Consider the following 24295-nt stretch of genomic DNA (forward strand, 5'->3'; position numbering starts at 1 on the left):
GAGAAGTATCTTTCGGTTCATTATTTTGTTGAAATTTCCAAATCACCGGTAAATTCACTTCCGCATAAGCTAACATTACATTTTGACCGCATCCATAGTATAAGGTGTTTTTTTAGAGGTTAGGTTTTCAAGTTGGCACTACTTTTTTCGTAGATGGTCTTTTTGACAGCTGTCACTTGATCTATGCTCAGTTTGGTTTGCCATTTCATAATGAATATACTTACACCTGAACAACGTTTGCAAATCGTGCAAATTTGGGCCCAAAACGAGATGGCCACCGATCCCGATTTTCACAAGAAAATTTTGTTCAGCGATGAAGCTCACTTTTGGTTGAATGGGTATGTCAATAAGCAAAATTGTCGCATTTGGAGTGAACATAATCCACAAGCCATTGCTGAGACGCCGTTACATCCTCAAAAAGTCACTGTTTGGTGTGCTCAATGGGCAGAGGGAATCATTGGTCCATATTTCTTTAAAAATGAAGCCAGCCATAATGTTACAGTCAATGGAGAGCGCTATAGAGCCATGATTAATGACTTTTTCGTGCCTGAATTGGACGATGTTGATGTGGACGACCTTTGGTTCCAACAAGACGGCGCTACATGCCATACAGCCAACGCAACAATCGATTTATTGAAGGAAACTTTTGGTGAGCGCTTTATCTCGCGCCGTGGACCTGTGGCGTGGCTTCCAAGATCGTGCGATATAACACCGATGGACTATTTCTTGTGGGGCTATGTGAAGTCGCTTGTCTACGCAGATAAGCCCGAGACGATTGACGTATTGGAAGAGAATGTTCGACGCGTTATTGCTGACATACGGCCCCAATTGCTGCAAAAAGTGGTCGAAAATTGGGCCTCTCGGCTGGAATTTATTCGAAATCATTTTTAAAACATAATGGCAAACCCTTATCTTTATAATAAAGCTAAATTCTTGGCCATAACATTAAATTATATACGTTTTATTTCATCTTGAAAACCTAACCTCTAAAAAAAACACCCTTTATCTTCAACACGATGAATTGGTCCGACACTGTTCCACTAAAAGCAGTCCCACACCATTTTGAAGCCTGGTGCCTCGTGCCTTATGATTGGTGGTACGAACTTGGGGTCGAATGCTCACGTTTTGGCTGCCGCACGAACTTCCTATCATCTGGACCAAACCTATTTATATTCGTTTAATCGCTGAATAAAATATAACGCCACTGTTTTGGCAATCTCACGATCATACCATCAATCTGGCTAGTAAAGACATATTTGCATCAAGTGAGGGGCTTCTAATAAATATCGCCATACATTTTCTACACAGCACAAAATAAGAGCTTGAGTTTTTTAGCCGCATGAGAACTATCGATATCGATTACCATGGTTTGACAGCTAAGAATGGCGAACTGTGTTGACATTTCTGTTCAGTAAGGCTTGGCAAGTCATCGTGAATTTAACGCCAGACGACGCTTTTTACTTTGAAGGAAATAAATCTGTTCGCGAAGTTTATAAAGTACTGGCGGCATCATCGTTATTTCTTCCAAAATGAGGAAGGAGCTGTCTTTACGGTGAATAGAAAGCGTTAACGAGCATGTTGACTGAATTTTTGTTTCCAAAAATTAATCAGCTAACATCGACGACATTTGGTTCGAACAAGATGGCGAAACTTGCCATACGCGCACTGAACAATCGATTTATTGCAAAATCAATTTTGTGACAACTTTCCTTCCAGAAGTAGTCTTGTTTACTGGCCCCCTCGTTTGTGCGATCTAATGTCACTGGATTACTTTCTAAGGGGCTATATTAAGTCATTGGCTTATGCCAATATTCAAACCATTGGAAAACATGGTAAAACATTGGACTAATCGAATGGACCATGCAACTCGTAGCCGCGGCGGGCATACTATGTCGAATGTCATATCCAAAAAATAAACGCCATGAAATTATCTAACAGATTATAATAAAAAAATACCTTCCAAAAATATTTGTTTTTTATTATCATTTTTAATTTTCAAGATCCTAAAAAAACACCCGATATAATTTTTGTTTTGTGGATTATGACTTGCAGCAAACTAGTAATAGATTAATAAAAAAGTTTTTTATTTTTCATCAATTCCGACACACTGTAAAAGAGAGAAAGAGAGAAAAAAAGAGATCGTAATATTTTTTATCTTTCTGTATGTATGTATGTTAAATGATGAAAGCAAACAAACACATTTGTTTTCAACGAAAGAACTGTCAATCCAGCTTTTAAGAGAGCCACAATCATCTGCCGCACTCAGTACGCTACGGACGATCGATCTTTTCGGTGTTTTGTGTTGGCTATTGTTAAATATTAAAATTAGCGGAACACGTGCGACAATCGCTGCAACAAATAACACACAATAAAATGGCTACTAGTGAGTGTAAAAAAATACTTATTTATTAAAAAAATACAAATAATGAAGGAAATGTCTTTTTTTACTGCAGTTGGGGGCTACAAATTGGGCAAAGTTATTATCGAGGGTAAGACGAAACAGGTTTACGATCTGCCCGAAGAACCAGGATTATGCCTGTTGCTGAGTAAAGATCGCATAACAGCTGGTGACGGTGTGAAAGCGCACGACCTGCAAGGCAAGGCGGAGATTTCCAACACCACCAATGGTTTGGTGTTTGGTATTCTGAATGAAGCGGGTAGGCAAACCTAAATTGAGTGCAAAACTAATTCCGCAATTAATTTCTGGATATTTTTTACATTTTGTTAAGGTGTGAATACGGCTTACGTTAAAGCGTGCGCGGCCAACGCCTTCATCGCTAAGAAATGCGAAATGATACCGATCGAGTGGGTAACCAGACGTTTGGCGACCGGTTCATTCCTAAAGCGTAATGTCGGTGTGCCGGAGGGGTATAGGTAAGTTTGATGGAGAGGGTATTTTTTTGTGAATTTCATGAAAAATTAAATGCATATCATGCATGTGAAAAGCTGGTGTGCGGAAGGGAATACTACCACTTCGACTTGGGCAAAACTTTCCTTTACTACCACGATATATTTGAATGGGGGGCGGAGAGGGAGGGGGCGCGGCACCACCCACTACGCCCATTAGAAAGAGCAAGGTCACACCATTATAACTGTGAAAGTCCCAACCTCCTAGTGTCCCTATAGAACCCCCAGGAGAAGTTTAAAAATTAGGTTTTTTGCGACCGCATTTGCAGCTTGTACTGAAATACAGTTGAAGAGAAGAGAATACAGCAGTCGTCAACCCAGCAAGCATTTAACTTAGGTTTTATATTTCATAGCACTTATGAAAACGTTGTTTTATCATAAAAGTTATGAGTGCCGATGACGAAAATTTAGGTCAAAAATTGTCCGATTTTGCATTATTTCACTATCTATAAAAATTTTTTTTTTGTAAAAATATTTGTTTTTGTAATATATATGTATATTTGAAATCAAAAAGCGCCGCAGGCGAAAATTTGGACTAAAAATTGCGCGATTTTTATTCCAAACTTTCAGTATTTGTAAAAATATTTGTTTTTGTAATATATATATATATTTGAAATCAAAAAAGCGCCGCAAGCGAAAATTTGGACTAAAAATCGCGCGATTTTTATTCCAAACTTTCAGTATTTGTAAAAATATTTGTTTTTGTAATATATATATATATTTGATAATCAAAAAAGCGCCCCTATAAATAATAAAAAAAAATAATAAAAGAATTGTTCCCTTTTGGTTGACGGGGTTTTTCTTATTTCGCTTTGTTCTTCTCTCTCTCATCGTTCGTTTGACAGTTCGCTCCTCAAATTTATTCTGTACGGTATTACAAACGGTTAGAAGAACATTCGTAATAATAGAATTTTAATAGAATTTGGACCATTATTTAGTAAAAATAGCTTTAAATCGAATCTTAAAGTAATAAAGAATGTTTATAAGTGATTTTGTTACTTTTCTGTGTTTGTATTTAAGTGAAATAAGCGTCAGTAATAGGGCATTTTTTCAAGCTTATGCAAAAAAGATGCATTTTTAACGTTAAATATTGATATTAATTCTTAATTTTAATTTATAAAAAGTAATATAAATCAAAAGGCTGATATAGTGACTACATTTGCGTGTTATAATTTTTAAATTCAGTCCACGCACTTAGACATTATAAGCAAATATATCGTGGTAGAAAAGGAAAGCACAGCCTCGACTTGAATTAATTTTTTTTTTTGTTAAACATACTTTCTTGCGTTAGTGCCACTCATAATACTATACATGCATATGAACATATATTCTTCAGCGTTAAGGGGGTATTCTAGTCTAAAGGCCCGAACTTCGAGCATTTTTTGGCGGTGAATGAAAAAAAAGCTATTGATATTTTTACTATCCATTTTTTTATCATTTATTTATTTATATATTAAGAGCACACAAAATGAATTAAAAAAAAAAATTCATGGAATTACGCGTCCTTGAAGTGGAAGGGGACAACAAAAGGCAGTGTCCTCGTCGTCACGATTTCTACCCTTTTGGTCATCTGAAAAAAAAAACACAAATTCTTAACTAATATGAATGTCATTATCGTATGACGCAGAAAAAAAGGAGAACAATTTTTTTTTTTTTCATAAAATGGCGGCTACTCAAAAATTGAGCTCGATTTTTCCCTAATTTTTAAGCTTTCTCGAATTGTTAACACATATTAAAAAAATGAAATTTCCAGTTTTTCGTGCTTCATCCGATAGATATATATAATATTTAAACAATATTCATGATAAACTTCAAGCAAATCGGTTGATTAGAACTTGAGATACAGGGTGGCGCACGAATCGTGTTACAAAAACAAAACGTAATAACTTTTTTTCTAATCAATGTATTTAACTTTTTGTTTTTTTATTGTATAGATAATTCAATTTTATTTTATGTAACTAATTAGTTTTGAAAATAATAGAACGTAAATGACCTCCATGCTCATTCACGCATATGCGACACCTGATGAGAAAATTGTTCATTGCGCACTGAAGGGTTGAAGTCGGGATCGCCTCAATTATTGTTGTGATGGACTGCTTCAATTCAGTCAAATTACTTGGTTTTGTTTTATACACCTCTTGTTTGAGATAACCCCATAAAAAAAAATCTGGTGCAGTGAGGTCAGGTGACCTTGGGGGCCAGGGGAAAGTGGAATTTCTGGATATCAATTTATTTCTAAATTTTCGTTGGAGCTCCTCCATAACCGGTCTGGCTATATGTGCAGTTGCTCCATCTTGCTGGAACTAAATGCTGTTAAAAGGGATACGTCTTCGCCGCAGTTCTGGATAAAAAAACTCCTTCAACATGTTTAAATAACGGTCCCCATTTACAGTCGCTGTTACACCGTTTTCTTCGAAGAAGTATGGCCCGACAATGCACCTTGATGAAACTGCGCACCACACTGTGACTCATTCTGGGTGCAGTTCCATCTCATGGAGTATTTGCGGATTTGATTGACTCCACATACGGCAATTTTGCTTGTTTGCATTGCCGTTTAGATCAAAATGGGCCTCATCAGACATAAACAAGCAATTTATGAAGTTGTTGTCTTCTTCGGCCATTTCAATAATTTTTTGGCAAAATTCCAGGCGAATAGGCAAATCCAGAGGGTTTAATTTGCTTGTGATTTGAACTTTGTACGGAAACAAGTTTAAGTCATCATGAACTATCCGCTGCAATGACCGTCTGCTAACTCCAATTTGCGCCGACAAGTTACGAGTCGAAACTCTTGGATTTGCCTGAATTGACGATGCTACAGCCGCGATTGTGGCTTCGACCCGAACATGGGGATCTCGATGGTACGGTCTGCGTGCGATGCTTCCAGATTCAGCAAACATGTTCACCAGCCTCATAACGGTCCATCTGCTCGGGGGAGTGCCGCCAAACTCCCGCCTAAATTCCCTTTGGACGGAAATGATGGACTGCAAAGCATGGTACCGCTGCACTATCCAAATCCTCTTTTCGGTATCCCAAGCCTCCATTTTTTGTAAATCTAAATACTAATCTGCAAAATAAAAAAAATAAAAAGCCGATTACTCACACAGAAAAAAAGTTATTACGTTTTGTTTTTGTAGCACGATTCGTGCGCCACCCTGTATCTTGCCGACCGTATCGAAAAAAAAAAATTTTCGATTTTTTCAAATTTCTAGACTAGAATACCCCCTTAAGTGCAAGGAGAAATACCGATAAAAAAGTTCTATGGTGGTCGCAGTGATTGAGTGAATTGAGACATGCCTGCCGAGTGCAATGCCCACTATTATGTAACTTGAAACATCACAATAGAATTTTTTCTAATAGCGGCAAGCACGAAAAACCGAGTTTATTTTTGCCACAAAAAAAAATAGTTTCTGAGAGGAAAACCATCTATCTTTCTTTATCTTTATCTTACCTTTCGTGTGTGATAAAAAATTGTAAGTCACTCCATTTGTGGAACAATATCAAGGCACTCGCTACATATTAGAGGAGAAGTTCGGGTATAGCCGTCCAACATATAAGGTTTTTCAGTAAGAGTGCTTCAACTTTTGAACTTTTTTGAATAAAACACAAACGGTTTGACTTTTTTAACTAATTTTTTTTTTATTATCGAGTTTGAACATATACATTTAAGAATTAAATTCGATTTCTTTTGCATGACCACCGCGTGCACATTTTACGAAGTCCAATCGTTGAACCCAATTTTCGACCACTCTTTTGCATAAATCGGCCGAAATTCCAGCAATTTCGCGTTCAATATGGGCTCTGAGCTCACAAATCGTCGCCGGCTTGTTACTGTAGACCAATGACTTCACATAACCCCAAAACGGGACGGCTTGTTAAATGGACCGTAAAATGGCCGTAATGCTCTTAAAGTAGCACCGATGAAAATGTTGCGAAAGTGAAGAAAATTATAATGGAGACTCGTCCAATCACAATTAGAGAAGTTGCTAAGGATGTTGGGCTATCGGTTGGCTCATGCCATGCCATGCAATATTTTCGGAAATTTTGTGCCTGCAGCATGTGGCAGTGACGTTCGTTCCTAAATTCTTGAATTTTCACCAAAAACAACATCTCATGAGCATTCTTCAGGATTTGTTGAATGACGTCAATGATGATCCAGATTTGTTATTACTTGGCCAAAAACAACACCGTTATCATACCCCAGCTACCGTATTCACCAGATTTGCCCCCTGCAACTTTTTTCTGTTCCGAAGGTTGAAGAGACCCATGAAAGAACGCCGTTTTGCGACGATTGAGGAGATAAGTACCGAATCGCTGAGGGAGCTCAAGGACATACCAAAAAGTGCATATCAGAACTGCTTCGAGGATAGGAAAAAAAACGCTGGCACAAATGTATTATATCTGAGGGGGGAAGTATCACAATGCTATGGGGGGAAATGTCAACTGTTTTCCAAACGGAAATATTTGCCATCCTGAAAGTAGCCGAATGGATAATAGAGAGGAGATGGAGCGGGAAACAGATTGGAGTTTTCAGTGAAAATCAGGCTGCACAGAGGGCCCTGGAGAACGCGAAGCAAGCCTCAAAGATTGTTCAAGAATGTAATAAGAAGCTTAATTCTGTCGCAAGACAGAACAGGCTTGTACTTTTATGGGTTCCAGGACACTTCAATGTTCAAGGAAACGAAATTGCCGATGAATTGGCCAACTGTGGATCGGCTGTTCCTCCACAAGGGCCAAAGCCAATAATCGGAATCAGTTCCGCAGGAATCATGAATTGGATCAGCGATTACGTATGCAATTTACATAAAGGGCGATGGTCCATTCTAGAACGCTGCAAAACTGCAAAGTGTTTTGTGACAAGCCCAAACTTTCTTTTAAAACTTGGAATGGGTTCGGTTGATCCATGGGGTCAACAATGTGCCTGTCTTGCTTGGAGGAGGCGGGTAGCCTTAGCACTTTTTCTGTGAGTGCCCTACCTTTGCTAGAGCAAGGCTACGAGTTTTTGGTTTCGATATCGTGAGAATGAATAATATTCGTTCTCTAAAACTGGAGGATATTTACAGGTTTGCCAAAGAATCTGGAAAATTCTCACAGGACTAACTACCTTTATTTCTTTCTCTGATACATTCCTCCGTGACTATCTACCCTCTTTTCAGAGCTCTGAATACAATGGACTTTTTAGCCTGAGTGTTTTAGGAGCCACCAAATCTCTTGGTGCTCCTTGGCTCGACCTATTCAAATTTCAGTTTCAAATTAATAGAGCGGATATAAAAGTCTAGATGTCTAAATTACGGTTTTTGCGGCATCGGTATAAAGTATATAAAGTTGTTGTTGTTATTGTTATAAAGCATAAATACCGACGATAGTGGTTGTTCTTGTTGTGGCAGCATAAACATTCCCCAAACATATTTATATAATATAAATAAAATATTTGGGTAATGCTGCTGAAGTGTCAGTCCTTGGCTGTATATAAATCCGGGTTGTTCCGGTTACGAAGTACCGACTGTCGTGTTCACGTTCAGCATAGTCTTTTGGTATTGCTGCTAGAAGGATAACTCTAAGTATGTAACAACATGAAACATTTGCCATAAGCGGTAGAGGAAATGCTGCTGAAGTGTTAGACCTAAGTTAGGTGGAAATCCGGAGCATTCCACTACAAGTAAACTCGACTGTTGTGGGAAAGAAGATATACAAATTTTTAGTGCTACTGTTTTTCCAGCAAATGATCACAAAAATATTTATTTTCTTTAAAACGAATGACTTAAATAAAAAAACTATTTTTAACACACTTTTAATCTCAATATTATTGCCAAGCTCGTCGCGTTTGGGTCTCATGAAGCTGCTGCCAAGCATAAACACGTTTCAATTCGTTTAGTTGCCAACCATATTTCAGAAGCAAACAGATAACAGTCAGTGCAAAGACCTCAGATTGCGAATTTCGATGTATGTACATACACATATACATATATGGTTTATACTATATAATATAATATTGTTCAATAACTGACTTTGAAACGTATTTTTATTTAATTTTGACTAAATCTGCCGTCATCGTAATCTTATTATTGTGCCCTCTCAGAGTGACCCCAACGCGCCCACAAAATAACAAGATATCTTTGTATGTAAATATGAAGCGACTATTATTTACAAAAATACAAAATAAATTTCAAAAACAATATATGTATATTACAGTTGTACATATACATAAAAATTTTAGAAATTTTAGTTGCTTTTGAGTAAATATTTACTGACTTGAAAAAAAAAAATTGTAAGCTTTCAAGGAAATCGTATAGCAGCTTCCAAGTTTTATTACAAATGTCTTCCAATTTCTATTAATAATTTAAAATGTCTCGCTTTCCGTTGCAGATTTTCACCGCCCAAGCAGGAGACCTTCTTCAAAGATGATGCCAATCATGACCCCCAGTGGTCTGATGAGCAAATTATCTCGGCAAAATTTAATTTTAATGGCGTGTTAATAGGTATGTGAAGGTATTAAGTGTTTATGAATGTTAATTAATTTTTGATATTAAATTTGCTTATTCTCCAAAAGGCCAGGATGAGTTGGACATTATGAAGCGCACCACTGTAATAGTTTTTGAAATTTTGGAAAAGGCCTGGGCTACGAGAAATTGTGCACTGATTGACATGAAAGTGGAGTTTGGCATTGATACTGAAGGTAATGTTTTAAGGTCACCCAAGGCAGCCATTGCTTAGATATTTGCTGTTTTAACTATAAGTACAACTTTCTTAATAAAACAAAAATTTTGACTAATTTAATACGAATTCATTTTTTTACATTATTTTATTGCGTTTTTGCATATTATTTTTATTTATTTTATTTTATTTCTCATCTTTTCTATGGTATTTTATTCTTTTATAGATTTAATTTTATTTTACAATAGTTTTTATCATTTCATTTCATTTAATTTTATTTTGTTTCATTTCTTATTTTGTTTATATGTTTTATGTATTTTGTTTTTCTTTGGCATATTATGCTTTTTAATTTTTTATAGATTTTGTTTTATTTTTTATCTTTTAATTTAACTTAATTTAATTTCTTATTTTGTTTTATATTTTTTTGTTTATTTTATGGTATTAAATTTTTATTTTATCTACATATGTTATTTTATTTTGTATTCATTTATATATTTTTTCTTTTTTTTGCATTTTCTCATAATTCTTTTTTTTTTGTTTTTATTTTATTTTAAAGTTTGGCTTTTAACAGTACATATGTAACAAAATTTTTTTATTATTATTTTTTTTTTTGCATTCTATATAGATGTCAATATATGCTCACTTTTTTTGTTGAAAATTTTTTGGTCCTATGTTATTTCACTTTTATTTTTTTATCCTATTTTTCATTATTATAATTTTCAATTTATTTTTTGTATTTTAAAATAAAATATTCATTATTTTTATTTATTTTATTTGGTTTCTTTCTTTTCTATTGGATTTTATCCTTTTTAAGATATTATTTTACTTTACTTTTAAACATTTCATTTAATTTAATTTACTTTCTTATTTCATTTTATATTTGTTTGCTTATTTTATTGTATTTATTTTGTCTACGTTATTTTATTTTTTATTCATTCCTTTATTTATTTTTACTTTTTTCATAATTTGTTTTTATTTATTACTCATCATTTCATGCTACTTAATTTAATTCATTACATTTTTTATTTTGTTTCATATATTTTCGTTTCTTATTTTATTTTATAGTTTGCCTTTTAGAAGGCAATAAACGTACAAATTTCTTTTTTTTCGTTTTTCTTTTATTTTTATATTATAAACGACTTATATATGTATATATAATTTTTTTTTTGTCTATGTTATTTTATTTATTATTTTATTTAATATATTTCTTCATTTTACTTTAGATTTTTTATTTATTTTATTTTATTTCTTATAGTTCATGTTTTTTTAATTTTCTTTATAGATTTTATTTTACTTTGTTTTACTTTTAATCATTTCATTTTTTTTTTTTTTTTTTTTTTTTGTTTATTTTATGGGATTTAATTTTTATTTTGTGTGTGTTATGTTATTTTTTATTTATTCATTTGTTTACATTTAATTTTCCATGTACCTATGTTTTTTAAGGTGTTCATTTCATGTTTTGTTTTTTTTTTGTCGGGACAACTAGCAAGTGCAGCACTCTGACATGAATTAAGTCCATTGTACACTTGGATCCCCTTTTAATTTTCTTTAAATCTACCCGATCTCCGAAGAAATCTGAGCAGATCCTGTGGTGCCAAGGAGCCAAGATGGTCGCTTCTTAACACATCAGTGCCAAAGACCTCAAACCTGACTCGAGCGAAGGCGGGGCAGACGCACATGAAGTGATCCGCCGTCTCATCCTCCTCTTCACACGCTAGGCAGAGTACACTGTCTGAGATGCCCAAGCTTTCCATGTGCTTCGCCCACAGAAAGTGGCCCGTCATCAGTCCAACCAGCCGTCTGCACTCCCCTCTGCTTAATGACAGAAGGGTTTGCGACAGGGTTTGGTCTTTCACCGAGATTAGAACCAACGTTCTCTCTCTGAAATCCGAATGGTAGTCACGCACCAACCCATTCGGGTTGGTGGTGGTGGTAGTTACCCATTTGCTAACCGTGGCTGTGATAGGCTGCAGAAGGGAGTGGCAAGGCGGGCTCTGGGCCAAAGAAGTTGGCCTCAGAGCCCTTCTTAGCTAAGGAGTCAGAGGTCTCGTTACCCCCGTGTCCCGGGACCCATGTTAGCATCATGCTGTTATGTCTACCGACATAGTTCAGCCTGGATTTACAGGACTTGACTACCCCTGATGTGGTTGGGAGGCTGTCTAAGGCCATAAGCGCAGCTTGGCTGTCGCTACAGACACATATAGATCTGCCTCTCCATCGGTTTTCCACAACAAAGTTCATCGCTTCTTGAACTGCATACACCTCCGTTTGAAACACAGATGCATGCATTCCAAGCTCAAAGTGCAGTTTTGTTCCGCTTGATTCCACGTAGACCCCAGAGCCGGAGCCATGCTCGGTCCTGGAGCCATCCGTAAAAATGCGAAAACAGTGTTTGCCGGGCTCATTTTCTGAGTTTGACCACAACTGAGCCTCTGGCAGCACTACACTGTATCTCTTTTCAAGTACGGCTCTTGATAGCATGGAGTCAAGGGGCATGGAGAGAATCGTTGGACCGACGTGCATGTCTTCTCTGTTTTCCAATGCCGGACAGGGGCCGTACCAGTTCCCATTGTGTTTCAGCCTGCAGATGACCTTCAAGGCCTCTCCTTGGAAGAAAGCATCAAGTGGTGGCAAACCAATCAGAGCATCATTTCATGTTACTTAATTTAATTATTAATTGTTTTAATGTTTTATTCTTTTATATGTACTTCTTTTTATTTTTTTTTTTTTTACTTTTTACCATTTTATTTAATTAATTAATTTTTTTTTTACCTATATTATTTTATTTTGTATTCATTCATTGTTTTGTTTTTTATTTATTTTTATTTAAATTTTTACATTTTAAACGGCGGTATGTGCATATATATTATCCTTGCTTATTTTTTTGTGTTTGTTCTATGTTATTTTATTTTTTATATATTATTTTTTTGTATTTTATTTTATATTTTTTTGTATTTTAAAATAAAATATTTATTATTATTATTATGTTGCTTATTTTTACTTTTGTATTTTATGCATTTTTAATTTTGTTTTTAATTTACTTTTTAAAATTTGATTTAATTTAATTTTATTTTATTTTCTTTCTTATTTTGATTTGTATTTTTCTGTATATTCTTTCGTAATTATTTTTTTCTTTTGTCATTGACATTTAATTATTTTTACTTATTTTACTTATTAACAGGTAACATCGTGCTCGCCGACATTATCGACTCCGATTCATGGCGTCTTTGGCCGTCCGGTGATAAGCGTCTGATGGTAGACAAACAGGTTTACCGCAATCTTGCTACAGTCACTGCCAGCGATCTGGATACAGTAAAGCGGAATTTCACTTGGGTCAGTGAACAGCTGAAAGACATTGTGCCGGCCAAAGATCATCTTGTTGTCATACTAATGGGCAGCGCTTCCGATACCGCGCATTGCGAGAAGATCTCCACATACTGCAAGCAATTGGGAGTCAACACCGAACTGCGTGTCACCTCGGCACACAAAGGACCCGAAGAGACATTGCGCATTATGCGCGAATACGAAAGTGTCATAAATAATTTGGTCTTCATTGCGGTAGCGGGTCGTTCGAATGGCTTGGGGCCGGTATTGTCTGGAAGCACCACTTACCCTGTTATTAATTGCCCACCCTTGAAGCCGGAAAACTTGCAAGTGGATGTTTGGTCGAGCTTGAATGTGCCTTCGGGCTTGGGCTGCCCAACTGTGTTGTATCCTGAAGCAGCGGCACTGCATGCCACACAGATTCTAAGCCTATCCAATTATATGCTTTGGTCCAAGTTACGCGTCAAGCAATTGAATAACTTCATCACTTTGAAGAAGGCCGACAAGTTGGTGCGTGGTGTGCGCAATGCTTAGAGGTTACGTTTGGAGTATGTCTGAATGGAAGCATGCGAACCGCAGTTGCAGAAGTTGTTCATTGTTTTTGATTTTTTTTTTTTCTAAACATACTTTTATAAAATATGTATGTACATGCAAAATAATTTTTACAATGCCATAATTTGGTAAATTATTTCCTGCGATTTTTTATCAAATCTCATTCCAATTGTACGTTCCTTTAATAAATAAATGCAAGCAATAATTTTTAAGAATAAACATCGATTCTAAATGAACTAAAAAGGAATGAGGGAACTTAGGAAGGAAGTCATAAGGTTCCCAGATGAGTCCGTCTTGGTTTATTGAGACGAAATTCCGAAAGGTATACGTTTGAAGCTCAATGGGATCACTTTCTGGCCTTTTGGTCCTATTAATCCTGCAGACAAATAAGATACCATCTGGTTGTTGTGTTCAATTGCCGTGAACGGCCTCGATTTGACATAATGGATCTTTACGAACATATTCAAATTAAGATGGTTTTAGTTTCGGAAATGGGTTGTTCTCTTTAACTTCGACACATTAGCCGAGGGCTTCTAATTTAAAGTAATGATTGTTGAACGAAAAGGCGCATATTTTTTTTAACCATAACACAGGCCAACAACCAAAAAACTTTCTCGATAATTTTAACTAATTACTTTGTAATTTGGTGTCCTGAATACGAAAAAAAGTATTAAAAAGTTATATCAACCATCAATTTTTCACATTTTACAATTAAGTAAAAATAAAGTTTATGTACCAAAATGTATCGGATATATTTCACAGTCCTGCGAGGTACAGTTTCTAAAACGGCTATGGGTGTTTCTTGAAGGTTTTTTTATGCTGAAAACGAATATGACCTTGAAAATGCTTCAGCACGTCAAGATTTTTGGCAATTTGAGGTTAAATAGTCAAAAAATGCAGATTTTGGCCATTTTTTAAATTTTTTTTTGAGCAAGGTAAAGTTTTTTTTTTTAATTTTCCACAACGGCATCGCAAAGTACTAGGCTTCAGCTTTAATATCCATTTTTAAAAATATTTTTGCGATTAATATAAAAAAAGTTAAACTATTTTGAATTCGCCCTTTACAGGGGCGTTAGAGAGTTAGAAAGGTTGAATTTGCATATCTAAAAGTCTCCAATTCAAAATAGAATAACTTTTTTTTATATTAATCGTAAAAATATTTTTAAAAAATGACCTTAAAGCTAAAGAGTAGTACTTTGCGATACCGTTGTGGAAAATTAAAAAAAAAATTTACCTTGCTCAAAAAAAAATTTTTTAAATGGCCAAAATCTGCATTTTTTGACTATTTTACCTCAAATTGCCAAAAATCCTGACGTGCTGGAGCATTTTCAAGGTCATATTCGTTTTCAGCATAAAAAAACCTTCAGGAAACACCCATAGCGGTTTTAGAAGCTGTAAAAAAGCGAGATTTTGCAGGCCTGTGTAATTATTCTGTCGTCAGAGAGAAAGAACTCTAACCTATAATAAATTTTGGACACATGTTTTTCCAGCAGTAATTATCCAGTGGCAAATTTCCGAAGAATGAACTCTTCGCTCGCCAAGAGAGAAATAAGGAAAAAACACCCAGGTTGAGAGATTACCAGGTTTGGCCTTCAGCTATGGTTTTCACATTCGCTGAGAGCCGGTTAAAATCTCATCTTGGTCACATTTTCTGAATTATTTTTGTTAAGTACACCTGCTGATTGGGTCATTGAAATGCATGAAAATTATCCGGAACTCCATCGAAAAATCATCTTGAGTGATGAGACCCATTTCCAGCTCGGTGGCTTCGTCAACAAGCAAGATTTACGGATCTGGGGCTCAGAAAATCCAAGAGTTATTATTGAAAAGCCTCTCTATCCTCAACGTGCGACGTGTTTGGTGCGGTTTATGGTCCGGCGGAGTCATTGGACCATACTTTTTCGAGAATGAAGCTAGAGCAACAGTTACGGTGAATATATTGCGCTATCGAGAGATGATTAACGAATTTGTATAGCCGGAATTTGATGGTATTGATCTGGACAACTATTATTTTCAACAAGACGGCGCTACGTGCCACACAAACAACGAATCCATTGATCTTTTACGGGGATAACACCTCTTATTGGAAAACCCTTTATATGCTATCGGTCGGGTGAAAAGAAGAGGATTGGCAAACCATCGCCACAAGTTCTAGAGGCGAGCACGGATGTCTTTGCTCTCATACACAAGATTGCGCCCATCAGAGAGTGCGTGACATCACATTAGCTGAGTTGTGAAGTGTTGCCAACCATATGGCCTTCACAATAAACTTAGTGCTTTTTTATACCCAAAATGTGAAAATTTTTAAGTTTGATATTCGTTTCTTTTTTTGATTTAAAGCTACCAAAACTGTAAGTAAAAAAACACAAAACTGTATTATTTAACAAGAGAATGTTAAAAATGGTCCCTCTGAAAAGATTTTAGTGCTAATGAAAATTTGTTGATTCTTATAAAATTTCATATTTTGAAAGTGCAAATTTAATTTTTTGCTCCTTTTAATATTCAAAACATTTTTACACATTTTAAAAAGTGTTTGAAATGGTTCTGTCGCTTCAAATACGGTGATTTTAATGTTGACGCCCGTCCGCGTGAATGAAGGCCAAACACCTTCGTCAAACGCAGTGTTAGGAGTTACCCGCCAATCCATTTCCAAGCGATTGCATGCTTTGGGAATGATTCAGAAAAGTCCCCTATTTCTTGGGTTCCTTATGAGTTAAAACCAAGGGATGTTGAACGTCGTTTTTTCGCCTGTGAACAACTGTTCCAGCGGCAAAAAAGGAAGGGTTTTCTTCATCGCATCGTGACGGGTGATGAAAAATGGATTCATTACAGCATTCCAAAGAAAAGAAAGTCATGGGGAGTGCCGGGTCATACTTCTACGTCGGCGCCTCGGCCGAAAATTCACACTGCGAAGGTTATGCTATGTATTTGGTGGGAGCAAGTTGGTGTTATTTCTTATGAACTGTTAAAACCAAGCGAAACCATCACTGGGGATCGGTATCGACTTCAGTTGATGCGATTGAGCCGAGCACTGCGCGAGAAGCGGCCGCAATACGCGGAGAGACACGAAAAAGTGATTATGCAGCATGGCAACGCTCGGCCTCGCGTTACCAAACCCGTTAAAACCTACCTGGACACACTGAAATGCGAAATCCTTCCCCACCCGCCATATTCTGCACATATTGTGCCATCCGATTATCACCTGTTCCGATCGATGCCACATGGTCTAGCTGACCAGCAGTTCCATTCATATGAAGACATCAAAAAATGGCATGATCCGTGGATAGTTTCAAAAGATGAACAGTTTTACCGCGACGGTAGATGGGAAAAGGTAGTAGCCAGCGATGGGCAATACTTTCAATGATTCACTTGTAACCATTTTTTCAGAATAAAATTTACTTTCATGAAAAAACAGCGAGAACGTAGTTGCGCACCTAATAAAAATACCCAACTTGCAATTCTCACAAAAATTTTGAATTTGAAGTTGCATGCTATGTACAGTAGCCCCAAGTGAAACTCGTACAGTTCAAAAAAAAAATTATTTATTTTCATAAATCATAAGTAAAATAAACGGTTCAAAAAAGTTACTGCATATTTTATTACTACCGTAGTATCAATTAAGAACAAAATAATTAAACTCAATTTTTTAATTCAATTACATTTTAAGTGAGGTGAAAAAATAAAATTCATGTAATTCAATGCCATAGCGAAACTCGTACATTATATAAAAGTAAAGTTAGTGTAAATATTAACCCTCTAGTGCATAGAAAAGATTTTTTATAATAAAATTATGTTTTGTACTAATTAGAGGCCATAAAACACAAATATACAATAATATTATTTTTATTTGTACGACCCGAATTCGCTCTGTGGCCCTGGAAATTAGCACCCCGCCTCTGGACGATCTTATGCAGGTAGCTTAAAAAAAATTTACTAAAAATACAATACCACTTAAACAAGTAAACAGAAAACGTTTATTTATAAAAATTTAAGTAATATATAAAATAGTATACAAATTGTTAAGTTTGGTTCAAAGTCTAAGAAGAACGAATATATGTACATATACATTTACTTAGAAATAACTTCCCACCATATCTTCAAAAATGTCCTTTATTCAGCATGAAATTCCTTAAAACATGATTTTTTGACAGACATGCAAAGTGGTATGTTGCATTTTTCGCAATAAACTTGAGTCTCCGATTTACATGGCTTTTATCGCAGAAATTTGGCCAATGATTGAGACAATCATACCTTATATTGGGTGGTGGTAGGTACAGTAACTTGCTTCCCTTTGGTACTTCTTCGGCTTGTTTTTCTGCAGTAGTGGGGCGACCTAATTTTTTCGTTTCCGATATGAGCAGGAGAGTTTCGGCGATTTCTTCCCGATGGCTGCATACGTTGACGCTAAAAGAACTGGTTTGCTGTCCTTCCAAACAACAGTAGAAATATCTACTCCAAATGCGGTGCCAACGAATTCCTCCGAATATCCACGAGGAGCTTTTTTCACCACTAGCTGTTTATCGGTAGATAGTTTACAGTTTTTCACACGGTTGGCTCGAAAAGTTCCAAGCGAATATATTCCACGACTTCGATGGTAAACCAATAGTCCAAGCGACGTAAAGTAATTATCGAAATACACTATGTGGTTTGAAAAGTCTGGTATGTTTCTTGACAAACGGAAGCGGCTCCCAAATCAGGAATTCCTTCTTCACGGACGTTATCGGCAGCGCCTGTAAACAGTTTAAAACTATAAGAAAAACCTTTGGTGTCACAAATGGAGAATATTTTGAAACCCCATTTATGAGGCTTTTTCGGCATATACTGCTTGATATTTGTTTTAGACATTTTCGTGCCGCACATTTGTTCGTCGACGCTCAAACGCTGGGACATTGGCACAGAGGAAAATCGAACATTCATATGTTTGATAATAGGTCAAACAAGGTACAAGATATCATAGTCAGCGTGGTCTCTAGATGGTCGTTTCGATCCATCAGCGAAATGTATGTAGCTCCGAATTTCTTCGAATCGATTTACTGGCATGGCATTTTTTATTGGTTGAAAAGAATGTCTGCCCCAATATGATCGCACATTCGGAAAACGATATATAGACATAAATATCAGTATGCCAAAATATTTTCGTATTTCTTGCACTGTGCAGACGAAAGTTGAATTTATTTTCTTCTGACGAGCATAGAGATTGGTTTCGTCACAAATCAGTTCCAATAGCTCTGTATTAAAAAAGTATGCGAAGCAGTCACAGGGTGTTTTTAAGTGAAAAACCTCTTCAAGATTCGGGTTATGAAACGTCAACTCTTCAACATTTATTTGAAGATGATTTCTACGCCACAGTAAGTTTTTAAACTCTTTCATATTGTTTCGAAGATTAGCAACATCGCATTCAAAGTGCGCTGAAGCAGTTGGTATACCCCTTCCCGAAAATTCGTCTGTTCCTGTAATTTCAATTTCTCCTTGTGAAACCGGTACAGACATGCTTTTTAGATTTTCTTGTGGACCAGTTGGTACAGCAAGGGAAAGATAAAGATCAGATACAGAAATGTTGTTTGCTGTTTCTTGTAGAAAGGAATCATTTTGATTGGGGACCACAAAATCCGGGTTATTCACGTCGTTGTCACTATCGAAATCATCGCCTTCAATTTCCTCATCACTGTTTTCGCAAAAGTCCATAAAGTCGTTGAACTCCTCATTTCGTCCCCAACGCGACATTTTTCTAGTGATAAAAAATATAAATCAGCATAATATGTGAACTTGAAGTTCAAAATAACTGAAAATTTTTTTTGAACGCACTGCATACGGTCTCCTGTAGACGGTTGCAGCGTGAAGCACACAGTGGCACAATGTACCTAAAAAAAAAATTGGAGAGCACTTTATCTCACTCTACACTTCTCAATCTACTTACCAAATATTTTTTTAACTCAATATTCCAATAGGGCACTTCTTAGGAAGTCTCACAAAAACACCTTCTCAGAAAAATACTTTTTTCGGTTATTTGATCACTTCTTTTAATTCCACTTGCAAAATTTTTGTAATATGAGCACATGCATCTTTCACGATCAAGGGTAAACTGAAAAATATGAATCGTATAAGCTGCATGACAAACAAAAAAGCACTTCATGTTTTTAGTTTTTTTTTTTTTTGCTTTTAAGTGTTTCCTGCCTGTAGGCGGTTATATGCACTAGAGGGTTAATATTTCGTATGCATAGCTTTGTTTCTGATAGCCATTTGTAATCTATTTGGCATACTTTTCACAAAAGCTGGGCTCAATTTTTTGTCATTTGTCCTGAAGGACCTTTTTCATGTCATGTCATGGCGAACTTTCCCATCAAGATAGCTTTACAGTTCTCAATGGGGTTTAAATCTGGACTCGGGACTGGTATATCTATGACATTCACGCTATTCTATAGCAACCACGAACGCGCATTATACGCTTTATGCTTCGGGCCATTGTCCTTACAAAAATGCAAATCTTCCCCTAGACCACGTTTTTCTTTGCAAAGGGGAAATTTTTCTTTTAAAATGCTGAGATACATAGCTTGATTCATAATACCCTCAATAAAATGCAATTCTCCCAGGCCAGTCATCTGAACCAAAAAGGTTGAATTTGCCCTCTTCAGTGAATAGCACGTTCCGCCAAAATGAGCAATCATTTGATTAATATTTCTTGGCAAATCGCAGCCTTGCTTTACGATTTCGTTCGTTGATATGGGGTTTATGCCTTGCTCTTCTGCTTGATTGATATCAGCCTTATTGAGAATGTTTCTAATTGTCCGGAAACATTTTTTCCCCAAATCATTTTCGGCGATTGTTGCGAATTTCGATGCACTTAAAAATGGATCCTTTTTGACTTGCCGTAGAATATATTGTTCATCACTCGGAGAGACAATTTTGTTACTTACAACTTTTAATCTATTTTAATACCTCTATCCTCTTTGTACTGTTTTATGATGTACTGTACGGTCGATCAGCTTCGATTTACAATTTCTGATACATACATATTTCCCGAAGCCATTTTTAGTTTTCGTAATGATTACTAATTTTCGCACTTCAACACTGGTTCTCCTCTTTGTCTGCCCATTTCACTTTTTTATTATCCTTTATTATCAACAAATGACACAATATTCTTTAATGTAATACTTTCGAAACAACGTGGACTTACGTGTAATTGCAATCAATGTTGCCTGATAAATTAACACTGTACGAGTATGGCTTTTGCGTTCAAAATTGCCACTTGTTAAATAATTTGTTTTTATTTTAATAAAATACAATACTAGTCCCTCCTATTTAATGTAAAACCAAATATCTAGGTGGATGTACGAGTTTCGCTTGGAGCTACTGTGTGTCGGAGTTCTTTATTAAGTCACTGTACATATTTCACACAGACTCCTCAGAAGGAGAACAGAACAAAGCGTACCCAGTAGGCCAGTCACAAGTTCACACGCTATCAAATTATATAATTACATACATACATGTATGTGTATGCCTATTTCGATTCCCTTATGCTGCTACCTGCGACCGTTATGTGAACAAAGTTGAGTATTTTCTGCAAAGGTTGATCTGTGCTGTTCATCCATAATAAAATGTTATCGAATGCTGGAGGACAATCAAAGCTTATCTAAACCGAAATGGAGATCAAATAAAATGGGCACTGAGCATAAAACACATCAAACTATATATGTATGAATGTATGTATGTATTTGTGTGTATATGTATATGTTTATTTTTGAAAATTTGGTCACTATCAACCCACAACAACAATATTTGTCAGGCAAGAGTTTGTCTCTCTAATTTAGAATTTTCCTACTGAGTACTTGGACATGCCTAATACTTATTCATATACATACACACACATATGTACGTCAATGTAAGTGTCAGCAGCCCATATTACAGCTATGAAGGCACAACACTGCATGTTTCATATCACACAACCGAAGCCACGACATACACATCGTTCGTAGTCGGCTCGGATTGGCGAATATCTCGTCGCGATTGTTCGAGCGACTGCATTCATAAGCAAATACAAAGTGATGCGTCTCTTGCTGAGCACTACAATCCAACAGAGTTGGACGGTGGTTGAAATGAACGATTTTAGTTTGTCGCGAGCTTTCAAGGTGATTACATAGGTTAAAAATTGTTTGCGTTTTTGGTTTTTTTTTTGTTGTGCTGCTGATGTTGTTGTTGTTCCAGACTTTAGAATGGATGGACTACAAGATCAGAAATTTAATATACGTTTAGTAAGAACTGTAAAAAAATATCCGATTTTGTACAACAGTGACCTCAAAGACTACACAAGAAGGGATTGTAGAGAAAGGGCTTGGATAGATGTAGCAGAGGAATTGAATTCTGATCGTAAGTAAAGTTTTCTCTTTGAAAAATTGTTCTCGACAAAATCTAAATATTGTATTAAATTATTATTAATGTCGTTGTCTCGTCGTTTTAGCAAAGCCACTGCAGAAAAAATGGCAGAATTTTCGAACTATTTTCGTGAGAAAACTGAAACAAATACAGATGGGAGAATCAGTACAACAATACTATTTATACGACGATTTAAAGTTTATAACTCCATATTTAAAAAAATCATATGATCCCGAGGGAATAGAAAGTACTGTAAAAAAACGTAAGCACAAAGGATATGAGGAGGATGACAAACATTATGATACGGACACGGATCAAAGTGCAGAAGAGAACGCAATGATTAATGAAAATGATGATAATGACGATCTGATATACCTAGAGGAAGAGGACCCAGTTGAAGTGAGTTCACCAAAAAAAATTAAAATATCAAATAGCTCAGAAGATGAAGCTGAAGTTTGCGATATTGAAGATTTTACAAATCGTGAAACCGAAATGAGGCTAAATAATTCGGTTAGCAATAAATTTATTACGCCAACTTCTTCCGATGGACCAAAACATAGCTATTTAGAAAACAATGATAATGCAAAAAGACAATTTGTGCTTAGCTTATTGCCAGACCTCAGCGAAATGACTAACTCACAAATGCGCAAATTTAAATGCAAAGTTCTACTGCTAGTGGAGAAAATTTTGGAAGGGAACGGAACTTGAATATATTATAATTGAATTTAATTTTTAATTTAAATAATAAATTGTAGTGAAAATTATAATAAGAGAATTTCGTTTGGGGATTACTACCAAATTGCCTTGAAATAAAGAGATAGAAACGCTACTCACGTGAATTTACCAGGTGTTGTTTGGTCTAATTGTACATCTTCAACAGAATTGTAAAAAGGACTTACTTGTTTTGTAAAAAAAAAAAACACTTTTTTCATGAATTTATTGTAGCGAAACGGTTCAAGTCAGTTTATTAAAAGTTGTTGCATATTATAAAGTAACATTTCAAGAATATTTGATAAAATTTTCATGTAAAAATATTGCAAAATGAGCGAATGAGAGCACATTTACGTAGACGTCTTTTCAAAAATACATTTTGCAGTAGTCAGCATATCTCAGCGTAGAATCATCTGAAATCAAAAAATCGAATAATTTAGTTAAAGTATGAGTTAGACTTCCCCCCAACGTTTATTTTGACGATTTATTTTCATTTTCAGCCATTTGGTAGTCGTTTGAAGTAAAAAGTGATTTTTGACGAAAAAATGCCGCCATTTTGTAGGTGTAAAACCACCTTAATATAAAAAAAAAATGGCGAAAAAAAAACGTTGGGAGGAGGTTTTTTATACGTAAAATATGTGTGCAAAATTTCAAAAGGATCGGTTGAGTAGTTTTCAAATGCCAATGACTACGCACTTTAAAAAAAAAGGTTCGAGAAAACAGCGCAACTGCTGCGTCTCGGCAGATGTTTGAGGCGGCTCGGCTTTATCTATACTAATATTATAAAGAGGAAAACTTTGTTTGTTTGTTTGTTTGTTTGCTTGTTTGTAACGAATAGGCTCAAAAACTACTGGACCGATTTTAAAAATTGTTTCACCATTCGAAAACTACATTATCCACGAGTAACATGGAGTACATTTTATTTTGGAAAAAAATAGGGTTCCGTAAGATATTTGGATTTTTCGGACACAAACTGAAAAAAATCTTATATATTAAATTAAGTCAACTTTTTGTGTGTGTTCGCTAACCGGCCGTGTCTGCACCGAATTAAACCAAACTTACACACATTGTTAAGGAGGTATTGAAGATGGTTTCCGTATAGTTTGGATACCTATTGGTAAATAGGGTCTCGAGATATAGGTCAAAACGTGGACCCGGGTAACCTTCGGATGTATATGTACAATATGGGTATCAAATGGAAGCTGTTGGTGAATGCTTTAGTTCAGAGTATTTTTCATGCCGCTCCGTGACTAGGGTCTCGAGATAGAGACCAAAACGTGGAGCCTAGAATGTGTTTGTACAATATGGATATCAAATTGAAGCTGTTGGTGAATGCCTTAGTACAGAGTATTTTTCATGCCGCTACGTGACTGGGGTCTCGAGATATAGGGCAAAACGTGGACCCGGGTAACCTTTGGTTGTGTATGTACAATATGGGTATCAAACGAAAGCTGTTGATAAGTGCTTTAATACGGGGTAATTTTCATACCTATTGATGACTAGGGTCTCGAAATATATGCCAAAACGTGGACCCGCCGTGTCTTTGCACCGAATTAAGCCAAACTTATGCACATTGTTAAGTAAGTATTGAAAATGGGTTTCGTAAAGTTTGGTTGTAATTCGGGGCAGTGACAACGGGTACAGCGTTCTTTTGAGCCAGCCATAATGCCGCTTACTTTTTTAACGCTTGCGCCGGAACTGAACTGTCAAATTGACAGTGTGAGTTACAATGTGTCAATATTTCTTTCTGATTTGGATGCCATAAGGAAAAAACGTAAGT

The 24295-nt window shown here is 35.9% G+C and overlaps 2 protein-coding genes across 3 annotated transcripts; both read left to right on the forward strand.

Annotated features, from left to right (window-relative positions):
- Positions 1-2252: 2252 nt before the first annotated feature.
- Positions 2253-13653, forward strand: LOC129238737 (bifunctional phosphoribosylaminoimidazole carboxylase/phosphoribosylaminoimidazole succinocarboxamide synthetase). 2 transcript variants are annotated; one of them, XM_054873888.1, is made up of 6 exons: positions 2253-2383; positions 2454-2657; positions 2730-2874; positions 9271-9383; positions 9455-9580; positions 12740-13653. In XM_054873888.1, the coding sequence occupies exons 1-6, from the start codon at positions 2374-2376 to the stop codon at positions 13414-13416; spliced, it is 1275 nt and encodes a 424-aa protein (XP_054729863.1). In that variant the 5' UTR covers positions 2253-2373; the 3' UTR covers positions 13417-13653. The 2 variants fall into 2 exon arrangements, with proteins under 2 accessions (XP_054729863.1, XP_054729862.1); XM_054873887.1 differs by lacking the exon at positions 2253-2383 and having other exon boundaries at positions 2435-2657.
- Positions 13654-21530: 7877 nt separating this feature from the next.
- LOC129238030 (uncharacterized) lies at positions 21531-22548 on the forward strand. The gene is made up of 2 exons (XM_054873066.1): positions 21531-21798; positions 21890-22548. Exons 1-2 carry the CDS (start codon positions 21645-21647, stop codon positions 22510-22512), a joined length of 777 nt encoding a protein of 258 aa, XP_054729041.1. The 5' UTR covers positions 21531-21644; the 3' UTR covers positions 22513-22548.
- Positions 22549-24295: the final 1747 nt, after the last annotated feature.

The sequence above is a fragment of the Anastrepha obliqua genome, chromosome 2, assembly GCF_027943255.1.
Source record: "Anastrepha obliqua isolate idAnaObli1 chromosome 2, idAnaObli1_1.0, whole genome shotgun sequence".
In the NCBI taxonomy this organism is placed as follows: Eukaryota; Metazoa; Arthropoda; class Insecta; order Diptera; family Tephritidae; genus Anastrepha; species Anastrepha obliqua.

What these genes read in the sequence shown, in the direction of transcription:
- LOC129238737 (XM_054873887.1), top strand. Translation starts at nt 2,435, where the DNA reads ATGTCTTTTTTTACTGCAGTTGGGGGCTACAAATTGGGCAAAGTTATT. An exon ending in GGTGTGCCGGAGGGGTATAG is followed by an intron (nt 2,875 to 9,270) that starts GTAAGTTTGATG and finishes TTTCCGTTGCAG; the next exon opens with ATTTTCACCGCCCAAGCAGG. An exon ending in GTTTGGCATTGATACTGAAG is followed by an intron (nt 9,581 to 12,739) that starts GTAATGTTTTAA and finishes ACTTATTAACAG; the next exon opens with GTAACATCGTGCTCGCCGAC.
- LOC129238030 (XM_054873066.1), top strand. Translation starts at nt 21,645, where the DNA reads ATGGATGGACTACAAGATCAGAAATTTAATATACGTTTAGTAAGAACT. An exon ending in AGAGGAATTGAATTCTGATC is followed by an intron (nt 21,799 to 21,889) that starts GTAAGTAAAGTT and finishes TCGTCGTTTTAG; the next exon opens with CAAAGCCACTGCAGAAAAAA.